The sequence below is a fragment of the Mandrillus leucophaeus genome, unplaced genomic scaffold (assembly GCF_000951045.1).
Source record: "Mandrillus leucophaeus isolate KB7577 unplaced genomic scaffold, Mleu.le_1.0 Scaffold300, whole genome shotgun sequence".
In the NCBI taxonomy this organism is placed as follows: Eukaryota; Metazoa; Chordata; class Mammalia; order Primates; family Cercopithecidae; genus Mandrillus; species Mandrillus leucophaeus.
The window spans coordinates 1,349,176-1,363,219 of NW_012103144.1; the positions used below are offsets into that span (position 1 = coordinate 1,349,176).

The 14,044-nt window shown below is 33.4% G+C and overlaps 1 protein-coding gene across 5 annotated transcripts in view; it reads left to right on the plus strand.

Annotated features, from left to right (window-relative positions):
• RIMS1 (regulating synaptic membrane exocytosis 1) overlaps positions 1 to 14,044 on the plus strand; it is a 501,191-nt gene that overhangs the window by 423,371 nt on the left and 63,776 nt on the right. For 3 of the 5 annotated variants that reach the window (XM_011987097.1, XM_011987098.1, XM_011987099.1), the window contains one exon: positions 12,551 to 12,786. The exons of the other annotated variants lie outside the window; for them this stretch is intronic. In XM_011987097.1, the coding sequence (XP_011842487.1) occupies positions 12,551 to 12,786 (236 nt within the window). The remainder of the gene's footprint in view (positions 1 to 12,550; positions 12,787 to 14,044) is intronic. 5 annotated transcript variants of the gene reach the window in all.

Sequence of the window (14,044 nt, forward strand, 5' to 3'; positions counted from 1 at the left end):
TTTTTTAGCATTTTAGCTTTAAATAACATTATATAGATTGTCCGAAGAAATATATATTATTTCCAAGCTCATTACTTCAGCTTGTACAGTTAATAGACTTTATACTACTCTTTTTATACTAATCTTGATATCTGTTCAGTTTAAAGCAATGTAGGAAAAATTTTAAAGTATATTTTTACTTTATCTTTTTTATTCATTTAGAAAATCATTTAAAGCTTTGTTTCTTTACTCATTTTAACATATGATTACCTTGATTTCAGCTGGACTATCCTAAAGCACAGACATGATAACCAAGTGTGGATTGATTGGTGTTTGCTAACTGTATACATACTACTTATGCAGCGTAATGAATAAAGAAAGCATAGACCTTAATGTATCCCCAAGATGACATACATGCTGTTTTCTTGTAATTAGTGGAAATATTTTCAAAGTTTTCTGAATCATCTGAAATAATTAATTGTATTATTTGTTACTTTGTAAACTACAACAGATACATCAAGGCAGCATTTGTGTGTATTCATCTTTAATTTTATGACTTTATTATTTGTGACTCATTTATATAGTTTTATGGTCCATACATGATGTAAGTAATTGTTTTCTCATGTTTTGGTATTCACTGAGTATGTATATCAGCTTTTGTTTAAATATGTATTTGTTTTTGTATGTGTTGCATTTACAATAGAAATACATGAGCATATATATTTTTAACTGGTTACTTGTAAAACAACATTTCTTAGAACAAGTGTGAAAACATTATTGGCTTGTTTAGTATTTGAACAGAATAATTATATGCTTTTTACGCCATTATCCACCCAGTTTCAAATCAAAAAACTGGAAGCCACCCAGATTTTTACCTCTCCCCAGTCCTCCTCCTAATTCAATGTTTCTCAATCTTTTTTTATTATCACTCCCCTAAGGAATCTTTTAGGTGTTCCTTTCCTAATTGCCCTCCCCACATGAAATTTTAATACTACAGACATACCATTTATATACTGCGAGCCTTTGGAGGACCACTAACCTATTATCTTAAGATTTTTTTGTTCCCTCTACCTTCACCAAGAATCAGTTATCCCCTTCTGAGGACAGTATCACTCCCAGTGGGAATGCATGTTCAAATGAGTCATCAAGGCCTACTCATTTTACTTCTCAAAGAGACCTCATGATCACAGATTTAAAGTTACAGAGAACAGATGTGTTTACTCACCTCAATTTTATAAGAAGACTAAAAAGACTAAAAGCTCCATCTAACGTGAAACTAGGATTTAACCACATCTGTAAATTATAAACTATAGAAAGCAGTTTTCAAATTCAGTGAAATGTGGACCAAAATGAGAGGAAATGCCAAAAGTAGATGCTTACTTATTCAGCTATTGAACAGAATGTAAAGCTCTCTAAAATAAATACCACAGCTTTAAAAGGCCCAACGAAAAAATCCCTTCTAGAACATGTAGGAGCTAGGGGAAGTTTTTGCCCTGGAGTACCTCGAAACAGTATTTTGTACTTCTAGAGTAGCAGACTACATGAACTCAAGAGGACCATCTCAGGTCTGCCATTCTGTGGCAGAAGCAGGGTATTGGGGGACTGTATATAGGAATCAGTGTGGCAAAAGCTATTCAGTGTAATTTACAAATAAATTGCTATAGCATGATTTTAACATATGTCTTCATTATGAAACCCTATGAAGATTTTGATAACAACATAACTGGTCTACTTCTACCATTCAAAAATAAGCAGCAATATGACATGGTCACAGTTCCCCAGGCATGACAGTATAGTTTATATCATACTAACTTCTCCACATATAAAACTATAAAAGCTAAACAAGAACAAACAATGAACAACAACAGCAGAAACTATTGGAAGGCATTTGAGAGCAACAAAGCAGGCAGAAATCTGAGTAGTTTCAATTTTTGAAAGGAGGGGAAAACACAAAATAAGTGGTAAATTCATCCTAGTTTCCTCTGAGGTTACTTTCCAATTTGATGACATGGAATAATAGAGCCTTAAGCAGAGAGCAGTGTTCTTACTTACTAGGCTGAGAAAATAAATTTCACAGTTCAGACACTGACAGAGAAACTGGAAATTGTGAGGGTGGAAAGTTTCAAATTTTGCTGTAGATTTCCCTCATACGTTGACCAATGAGCTGTCTATGCACAGCGAAGGTTCCGGGAAAGCAAACAAAAAGCAGCAGCTGGAAGGCCAAAGAGCCAAGCACAAATTCCAGCAGCTGCCAGTGCTGGGGAGATGGATTGGACTTCAAGTTCCCATAGTTAGAGGGGTGTGACAAACACCTTTGGTTCTTTTACGTATCTCAGAAGGGCCAAACTCTAGAAATAAGCATTACACTCTGTGAGTAATAGCAAATCTTTAAAACGAAACTTTGTACAAGAACAAGATGAAATCTTTCTGTCAATCAAATGAGAATTTTACCTATTTTGGAGGCAAATAATATCATCCAGAGCCTCCACAGGGTTTCATCCACTCAGTTTTATATCTGATTAAAATGTATGAGTCATGTTTAACAACAACAAAAAAGGACTACCTGGCTAAACACTAACAAGAGTTACCAAATGGAGCCTTTAAAATATCTGTGATTAATATGTTAAAGAAATCAAAGGAGAATGGATTATTTAGCAGAGACCTGAAATCCATTTTAAAAAATTAAATTATAATTTAAAAATTTTTAAAAATGTAATAGATGGGTTTAATGACATGTGAGAAATAGTAAAACCAAGGATTAGTGAACTAATTAGTAGAAAGTATATGAGTTGATGCACAGAGAGAAGAGAGAGAGAGAAATTGGAGGAGAACGTAAACAAGTGGAACCTGATGAAAAATTCAAATGTATTAGAGTCCCAGAAGGAGAGGAAATGCCAGAGCAATGCTTGAATACCCAAATACAAACCGATAATTTTCCAGGACTGATAAAAGACATCAAATTACAAATCTGAAATCTTTACATACCCAATAATATAGGTAAGAGAGAAAAAAATCAGCATTATTGTAATCAAAGTACAGAAAACTAAAGAAAAACATTTCTTAAAAGAATCTCAGGGGAAAAAAAGACATAGTATCTTTGGAGAAGTAAAGATATGACTAGCTGAAATTTCAGCAGATATTATGAGACCCCAAATTTGGTGGAATTGCCGGAAGAAAGATTGCTGAAAGGAAAAAATAAAAATGTCCAACCTGCAATTTTATGCTTAGTAAATATTACCCAGAATTGTCTTTCAGGAAATAAATGAGTGCATGCATGGATGGATGGATGGATGGATAGATAGATAGATAGATAGATAGATAGATAGATAGATAGATAGATAGATAGATAGATAGCAAGCAAAGAGAATTCATCCCGAGGTGACCAGCACTACAAAAAATACTAATGGGAGTTCATGTGGAAGAAAAGTATCTCCAGTTGGAAGCACTAGCCTTGAGGAAGAATGAAGAACATTGGAAAGAGTTAATAATGATAAAAACAACATCTTGTGTTAGTTAAAACATATGTAGAAGTGAAAAATATATAAAATACCTAAGTGAAAGGTGGGAGGGGAGTAAATGGAAGTAAGTTATTGTACAAATCTTGCATTATTTTGAAATTGGTTAAAATGTATAACTTAAGGAGGATTTAAGTAAGTCAAAGTGCTTATTTTAATCTTTAGGGTAGTTACTAATAACATAATAGAAGAATGAACAACTCAGATGCTAATAGTTGAGAAAATGTGGAATAATAAAAATACCTAATTAGACAAAAAGGAGAAGTAAAACAACAAACAGATGGAATGACTACAAAGAAACAGAAAGTGGTGGACTGAACTACATCTGTATCAATAATTGCATCAAAGTAAATGAACTCAATAAAAATTACCAATACCATTGAATGAAAAGGGACAATAATACATATTATACAGATATATAAATGATACCATAAACAACTTACGCTGGTAAGTTTTTCGATTCAGATCACAGTGAGCAAACTATGGCCAGCAGGCTAAATCTGGCCCACTGCCTATTATTGTGAATAAAGGTTTACTGGAACACATCTATGCCCGTTTCCTAATATATTGTCCATGGCTGTTTTCCCACCACAACAATTGAGTGGTTGCCACAACAATTGAGTGGTTGCAACAGAGTCCAGTAGTTGTAACAGAGTTAGTATGAAATATTTACTGTCTGGCCCTTTACAAAATAAATTTTCCTAACCCTGACTTACATGAAATATACAAATTTTCTGAAAAGTACAACTTACTAAAAATGACATAAGAATAAACTAAAAATCTGAAGAGTTCTATATTTAGTTTCTTAAATGATTCTGTAATTGTTTTCAACCTTTTCACGAAGAAATATCCTGACCCAGGTAAATCCTGATAAATAATTACAAATATTTAAAGAATAAATACTCTGTCTTACACAATTTTTTCCTAAGGAACATTTTGAAACTCGATGATACCAGCCTTTCCTTGATACATTTGGTAAGGACATTACAAGATAGAAAAAATAGGCCAAAACCTCTCATTAAAATAGACCCTAAACAAAATTTTAGCAAATTGAATCCAGATAGAGAGAGGGATGATAAATGATGGATGAATTTATGGATCATTATTTACAGTTTATATGATTATACATATAGGAAATATATAAAATATTTTCATGACAAACTTAGCTAAAAACAATTACAGTCAATTTACATATATTCAGTCCACTAAAAGGACCTAGAAGTCTATATAAAAAACAATTTTTATGTGTCTATTTTATATGTATGTTTTATATGTATAAAAAGGAATTTTATTTTTATGTACTAGCAACAAACCTTAGGAAATGAAATTTATAAAATGCCATCAATGTAATGTAGTCAGAAATATAAAATACCTAGAAATAAATCTAAGACCTAGGAATAAACTACCGAAATGTGCATAAGCCCTCAACACTGAAGACTACTTATAGCTTCACATAAAACTCAACACGTGTGTGAGCGGGAATGAGATTTCATAAAAATTACAGGGATAATTACTTCTTAAGGTCCAGCTTACTTGAAGAGATTGAATATAAATAGTGATCTAGCTTGAGTTCATTTTTCAGTTCTGATTCTTATTATCAAAATGATCTACCAGACACCTTTAGGAGGTATTTAATGCCACCTTGATTATTAATCACCAGTCCCTGTGTTACAACCACTGAAAATTATAGGATGGATGCCTAGAGATGGCTTCTTAATATTGATCAACAATATTGATCTACTGTTTGTGGTTAGTAACTTGTGTATTGATCCAGATGTAAGTGTAGGACTCATATAATTTTTGTTTAACTTTTAACATTTTTGTAAACAGCATTGTGAACTTATATGCATTATTATTATTTATACTATTTGTTCCTCCTTAAGGCTTACAATAGAATTGTAGTAGACTTCTAGGTTCTTTTAGTGGATTGAATATATGTAAATTGATTGTAACTGTTTTTAAGCTAAGCTTGTCGTGAAGAGTGGGAACGATCCTGACATAGCCCCTCATGTCTTCTGAAAACATTCTCGCTTTCTGAAAGAAGGTATTTTAGGACTTCCATTTTTTATCCTCTTCCAAAACGTTATGTCAGCCTCCTTACGTTGTAATAATGAGCCAAAATCTGGCAAATGAAGGTGCAGTTTGATTGTCTTACATCACCCATCACTTCTGTATCTATAAGTAACAGTCTGTGTTTGGGAAAGTAAGCTTCTGATGTTTTAATGTTATTTTATTATTATTTTAAAAAATTATTGTTTAAATTCGTTTGTCTGTTACCGTAATTTAATTGATTTTATCCACATTACTTGTTTGTATTTTACCATCTATACAGTCAGTGCATATTCTCCAATTGATGGGATGTCATTGTTTAATTAGCATTTTTCTTTCTTAGGAGAGAGACTCCATACCCCCATTCCAGAGTTACTTGGTCTGGTAGGCAGAACAATGTGCCCCTGACAAATCCTAATCCTCAGAAAAATGGGGAATTGGGGTGTCAGATGGAATTAAGGTTGCTATCATCTGACTTTAAAGAAGGAAGCTTATGCAGTGTTATCCAGTGGGTCCAGTGTAGTCACAAGAGTACTTATAAGAGAAAAAAGGAGGGAGCAGAGTCAAAGACAGATATATGACAATAGAAGCAGAGGTCACAGTGATTCCACGTGAGAAAGATGCAACCAGCCATTGTTCCCTTTGACGACCGAGGAAGGGGCCATCAGATCAGGAATTGGGGCAGCCTATATAAACTAGAAAAGGCAAAGAAACAGATTCTCCCCTAGAGCCTCCAGATGGAACATAACCCTGCTGACATCTTGATTTTAGGCCTTCTGACCTCCAGAACTGAAAGATAATAAATTTGTGTTGTTTTAAGCGACCAAAAAAATTACATAAAATTATGATATGTCTTAATACTGATGGCATCTTTGATTTGGCTGAATGTGTATAGATACTTTATCACCTTTTCCATTTAATGCTTAATTATTTCATACCAAATCATATGTGTAATTTATAATGTGGACCAAAGTGTTATTACCACCAGATCTCATTTTCCGTAGCTATCAGTATGAGGTCCCCAAAATTCATTTCTTTTTATGGTTGATAATATTTCGTTGTGTGGATTTAACACATTTTGTTTCTCTATTTATCAGTTGATGAGCATTTGTTTTGTTTCCATTTTTTGACTTTTGCTAATAATTTTCATATGATTAGTTCATATATGTTTGTGTGGATATATATTTTCGATTCTCTTGAGTATGTACTTAGGAATGGAATTGCTGGATCGTATGGTAACTCTAGTTTACCTGTATTTAAAGTGCCATCATATTTTCTGAAGCAGCTGCATCACTTTACATCCCCATCAGCAATGTTGAGGGCTCCAGTTTCTCCTAATTCTAGTCAACCTTTGTTATTGTCTATTTTTTATTATAGCAATCCTAGTACATTTAAAGTAGAATATCATTGTGGTTTTCATAAACCTGCTGTTAAGCCAAAATTATTAAACTACTTTGCTATCTTCAAGAATTCACTTTGATTCTGCTGAGTTAGCAATTTTTTGAAAAGGGATTTTTCTTAAAAGGATAGCATTTTTAAAGTATTAGGAGTTCAATTCCTTTATTCTCTGGGGATTCTTTAATTCTCTGTGCTAGAATTATGTAAGTACTTACCTGTACAGATCCGTCAGAACAGAAGTTCTATCAAATTTAAAATACCATTCTACTATAAAGACACACGCCCATGTATGTTTATTACAGAGTATTCACAATAGCAAAGATTAGGAACCAACTCAAATGCCAATCAGTGATAGACTGGATAAAGAAAATGTGGCACATATACACCATGGAATACTATGCAGCCATAAAAAAGGGTGAGTTCATGTCCTTTGCAGGGACGTGGATGAAGCTGGAAATCATCATTCTCAGCAAACTAACACAGGAACAGAAAATAAAACAGCATATGTTCTTACTCATAAGTGGGAGTCAAGCAATGAGAACACAGGGTATAGAACATCACACACCAAGGCCTGTTGAGGGGTGAGGGGCTAGGGGATGGATAGCATTAGGAGAAATACCTAATGTAAATGATGGGTTGATGGGTGCAGCAAACCACCATGGCACGTGTATACCTATGTAACAAACCTGCATGTTCTGCACACGTATCTTAGAACCTAAAGTGTGATAAAAAAAAGCCCCCCCAAAAATCTTATGTACTCCATAAATATATATACCTAGTATGTACCCATGAAATTGAAAATTAAAACATTTTTTAAAACAGAAGTATAAAAATAAAATACCTTGAGATCTAGTATTTGCTACTTGAACAACTATCCCTATGGTATACACAAAGTAAGAAATTTTTTTGTCACCAATTGAAAAGATTATTTTTGAGCAAACAGAACTAGCAGGTTCAGCATTACCACTCAGCTATAGGGTTAAAATTAACATAGTAACCTAAGCCTAGACTTTAAAGGGTTTTTCTTCTTTCAGTGTGCACAATGTATTTCTTGAGTGATGTGAGTTTTTAGTAGCATGCAAACAAAACAAAACAAAACAAAAAAAAAACCCAAAAAAACATGCAAAAAGTCTACCAAACTAGATTTTCTATTATCTGCCACCCAGCTTTCAATGTATTCCTGACATTGAAATCTGTTGGCCAGCCATCTGACAGATTTCACCCATAGGTAGATTCCCTATTGTTACTGCTACTAGTTGAGAAAGTATTATTAGTCATAAGCAATGCAGAATCAGAGCCAGTCTTGCCAAGAACCAGAACCAGAAAGAAAGAAAACAAAACAAAATCAAAACATGCATAGAAAACCAGAGTCAGAAAAAAGAAAACAGAAAGAAGACTGTGCTGTTGCCTCTTGAGGTTAAATCTAGAAGCCAGGAAAAGGCATCCTTGGGCTTATAGAGCCCATGAAATGCCCTGCTTGGACAACACAGCTAATTGGCTTAAGTAGAGAGTTCATTTAAGTGTCTTTGGTGGAACTTTCAGTACTGTCAGAATGTAATTCTCCAAATTAAAACAACAATCACCAGAAAAATAGCAAATGTTGGAGTTTTAATTAATTAGTGAGAAAACCAACAGTATAACAAGCTGTTTCCAAAGATGATCCAAGAAACCCTTGTAATTTTGTACACACACATATAGTTATTGGGGAAAAATGGAATACTAAAATTAGATTAAGTTAGATTCAGAACTGGATAATGTATTCTAAGTCAATGAAACTATGACTTACTGGTTATCCTCTCTAGGGCCAGATAGTAATCATTTGCCCTTTATTATTTTTTTTTTTCAAATTAACATCTAACTTTACAAAGAATATAAAATATTTGGACTATAATTATACAAGTAAATACTAAGTCAAAATTTTACACTTCTGTAGACAGCCAAATGACCTTAGGTGCTCTTGTTAGCCAGTGCACAAGCACGTTAGGGAATGCTCAAGAAAAGTGGCCAAGAAACCAATTTGGTTGGTTGGTTGGTTGGTTGGTTGGGCTTGTCTTACTTCCAAGATTGGATATTTTGTTCTTACTCTGAGCAGTTGGGTAGATGGGTGCCTATGATGTGATATGGAAGACTGGAGAAGGAGCAGGTGTTTTGAGGGGTTGGACACTTTATGTTTGAGAGCCTTATTAGATATATCCAAGCAGATATGTCCGTTGACAGCTAGATATATAAATCTGGAGTCCAGGGTTGAGTACAAGGTGCAGGAAAACAATTGGGATCTGCAGCATATAGATACTACATAAAGCTTGGAACCAGGTGAGACATCTATGGAATTCATTTCATGTGGAAGAATATAAGCCAAAGGGCTGGACATTGAGGTGCTCTTACATTTAGTGATAAAAGAGGATCAAGGTCCTGCCAGTGAGGCACAAATTTGGAAAATCCATTAGAATAAAGTATTTCAAGACACAGGAATCAAATTGTTTGACAAATGCATGACATATTGAGAGGTCAAAAGGATTAGGACTGGTAAGTGACAGGATTTTGCTATGTGGAGTTATTGGCAACTGATAAAAGGCAGTTTTAGTGAAATGTTGGGGACAAAGCCTGATTCAAATTTGTTCAGAAAAGAATAGGAGGAGAGGATATATAAATAACTACTTGAGATTTTTCAGCAAAAAGTCTACAGGAAGAGGGGGAATCAAAAAGAAAGGAATTTTGTTTGATTTTTTAAAGATGAGTTATATCACAGTATATTTCTATACTGATCACTTTTTTTCCACTTCCTACTCATAAATCAATTCATTCAGCAATGGGAAGGGGACTGTAGCAGTTTTAGTGGTGCATAAAGTCCTTGCTGTTATGAAATATCAGAATCTTAATATAACCAGTACAAAATATGAAACAAAGGACCAGGAGACAACAGTCATGAAGCTAGAGAGACTGAATAGCTTTATAAAGCAGAAAACCTTAAGATGTGTCTTAAACGATTCAGATATGTATAAGTGATAGGAATAATTTTTCAAGAAACAGAAGCAGAACAAATGGAAGTTAAGAAATGGGGCAGTAGAAAGCATATTTGTGCTGTAATCTTCAGATTGATTAGATTAATCTGACTGATTAGATCCTCTGAACTGCCTCAATTAAAAGAAATGAAAATACCTTAAATGTTTCTTCATTGAATATTATAATATTATAGACTGTTTAGGAATCTACACATGTCCTCATAAAAGAATGCTTTTAAGCATCTAGACATATATTTTTTGAGAAAAAAAGCACCTCATATTTTATTCACCCAATCATTTTTCGTATAACTTAACCCCCTCCCAATGATAACACTTGTTATACATATTTTTCTATGTTTTCCAGAACTTTTGTCAAAATTGTAGAATATTTCACTGCTAAAATTGGATATCCATGAAATAAATTTTTGACTCTTCCCAGCTCATCTTACATTTTAATAACAAAATATGATAGCAGACATTTCCGTATACTCTTAAACTTCTTTATAAAGTAAAGAACATTGCCCAGAATTTCTCAATGGTGTTTTTTTGTAGACCGATATTAGAGAAATTTCAAGCTGTAATAGAATTCCATCTTTATGGAAATAATGGGAAGAAAAAAGGGTACATGTTAATTAATTCATACTTTCCTTTAAAGGTTAAAAAAAATCATCAGAAGAGAAGTTTTCAGTAACCACTGTGGAGAGTGTGCTAAAAAGATTGATGAGAGTTGAGAAACCACTGCTTTCTCTGTTGTAGGCATTTTACTGAGCATGGACATTGTAACTATGAAATTGACCAAATCCTGCCATTTCTGTAGATTCTCCAGCAGAATTCTGCAAGTAAAATAGTAAAGAAAAGCAGATAGAGTAGCCGTAAGGATGGGTGGCATATTTAGCTAATGCATTCCAATATGTTGGTGAAGACACAGAAGAAATTGACCATAATATTTATCAGGAAAGAAAGTCTGCTGGAGTTGGGAATATAAATCCCACAGGAATCAGTTTGGGACGGATGATATATAATAATACTCTCATTTGTGTCTCAAAAAATGTACATAAAATGCATAGCAAAATTATCAGATTTGCAAATGACTTTTAAAACTTTGAGTTAATGAAAAACTGACTAGAATACGTTGAAAGAATGAGAATCATTTATTATTATCAGAATTTCGATGTGGACAAGTTCAAGTAATGCAACTAAATATTGAAAATTACAAATTGTCCTCATCAATAGAGGTCTCAATATTCAATTCACAATCCATGAAGGATCCTAAGGACCAGTCTTAATCTCTTTTCCATAGCTTATAAACTCCCCTTCCTGATCTTACTCTCCCACGTTTCTGAATTCACCTCATACCAATTTCTCTCTTATTATATATATGACAACAAACTTGTTACATAATCCCAAGACTTTCTGTTTTACAATTTATAATCATATTAGGATTTATTCTGACTTACATATTAAATGTCCTCACTGTTAAAGATGCTGTATCAGCTAGTATGTAATTTGTAGTTCAAAGCAAGAAGTAGAAAATGAAGATCAAAATGGTAATAAGGGTCATATAATTAGTTTTTGCAAATATTTTGAGGAAACAAAATTAAGAGGGTCATTTTAGATGTATCAAACCAGGTTTTTATTAGACAGAAATGTACTGGTCTAGATGGATAATAAAGCTGCATACGCATTGTAATTTAAAAGGTTGTAAGAATCCTAACATCCCTGCTCCCTGCCTGCTTGCCCTACCTCTCCTCAACTCTCAGACATAGTTTACTTTGGCTAATAGTAAGGAGTTTTTCCCAGCTAACTTTCTATGCTGCATAAAATAATTAACAATAATATATTCTTTGGGGAGAGAAGGAATCTCTTCAGATAAACTTGTACAAGCCGGTAACATAGACAAGTTTTGATAGGAAAGGAAAAAAACAAAAAGAAATCAGCCTACATCATGTGAGTGTGAGGCACTGAAAGAAGGAAATGAGATGAAGAAGTTTGTGTGGAGAAGTGGAGCATGAGGGCACAGGGAAGGAGGAGGGGAAACTAATCCAAAAGCATTTTTTGTTGTTGTTTTCGTTTTAATTTTTGCTTTCTTTGCAGTCTTACTTAGACTCATGAAGCAAGGTGTGTTAGTTATAATCCCAAAGGGAAATTAGAACAAATGCTCTTCATTTCTTAAGCCTCATTATGTGGCACATTTAAAGAGTGTACGTTTTTAAAAGTATTTTTCTCTCTGAAATGTATATGAACTTTTCTTAATAATTGAAATATTTTAGTTTTTCTCTGGTAACATAGTAACTATACTATTTACAAAATTGGTCAGTAACATTCTTCTCCCCATGTATGGCATTTGTTTCACTTATTTTTATAATCTTTAAAAAGTTTATAAATTATTCCATCTGGAAATGGCATTGTTTTAAGCCATGTCTAGTAATAAATATTTTGCGGGTGGTGGTGTGATACTAAACTATTTGCAGGTGTAGAACCACTACTCAACTGCATTTTTCCCCTAAAAATGTGTCTGGATTATTTCAAAATAAATTAGATTTAGAATTTCAGTGATGCTGACCTGTAATTTATGGATGCATATATGTTTTTACTTTGTAAATATAGTTCATTTACCCCCAAAATGCAAGGCAGACGGATGGGGACTTCAGGAAGAGCCATCATGAAGAGCACCAGTGTGAGTGGAGAGATGTACACACTGGAGCATAATGACGGCAGCCAGTCAGACACAGCTGTTGGTACAGTTGGAGCAGGTGGAAAGAAACGGAGATCCAGCCTTAGTGCCAAAGTGGTTGCCATAGTGTCTCGAAGGAGTAGAAGCACATCTCAGCTTAGTCAAACAGGTGAGTGATGTGAATTCAACCTAAACAACTCAATTCTTTATGGAGAGAAAAAATTGATTTTCATACTATGGCTTGTGATGGAATTGTGGCATGTATTTGGTTCTTCTTTGAAAAGAAAATTTATTTTTATGTCTCTGAAAATCTGCTAAATTTATGGGTTTATTTTTTCTGTACAGCTGTCTTCACAAGGTATCACTTTTAAATCTGTAAAGTGGACAGATTTTTTAATTAAAAAAATTAAGGTCATATTTGCAAATATGCAAGGAAATGCAAAGAAGTATTAAACATCCAAATTTATTTACATGCAACAAAAGCAACGGGGTTCTCTTTTTCAAAATGTTCCATAATTCAATTACTTATTTTTGGCTACATCTATACTTTTTATAGAAAAGAAGGTCAGTTGTGCAACTTGACATATACTCTTCAAGGTACTGTATAAATATAATAATTGAACTGTACTTGTTATAGTTTCAATATAAGTAAAAACCCAGCAGCGATTTTTACTTTAGAAAAATGGGTCAGTGGTTTTATACAAAGAATAATGTTTTAATACGAATATGTGTTTCAGATATTTTCTGCTGCTTATAAATTTAAAAGCATAATGCCCTAAAGGTATATATTTAAAAAACAAATACAAAAGGGAGGGTGGCTATTTTTGTGTTGTAAAATATAACAAAACACTGCTTAAAATTATATAAAATTGGTCAGACAGGTTAGACTATTCATTACTATGCTCAATATTATGTAAAATCAATGGTAAGTGAAATATTGAAGCGATTTAAATACTCAGCAACTGTTTTTCCTCTTAAAACCAACATTGGTTCCATTTTCTATTCCTTAATAGCAAGAACCTTATCACAAAATTTACTTATACCAAAAAGCTTTTCACAAAATCCTTTTTATGTCTCACTCAGCATTCTGGAAAGTACCTATTTTAAATTATTCATTCTACTGGATATATTGGCAAATAAATTAGAAGTAGGAAATTTGAGTCATGTCTTAAAATTACAGGATTAGAATGAACCTAAAATAGCTAGCATCCCTGTGATGGATCTGCATCTTTGCTCTTCCAATCAGATGAGCTGTTCTATCTGTTATGGAGAATTATTTGTCTTCTTTAGAGTCAGGTTCCTTTACAGTAAGTATGAGGCATTTTTCATTTGTATTGTTTATTTTGTTTAATTTTTTTATGGTGGTGCTTCCTGGGTTTTGGGGTGTGTGTGTGTGTGTGTGTGTGTGTGTGTGTGTGTGTGTGTGT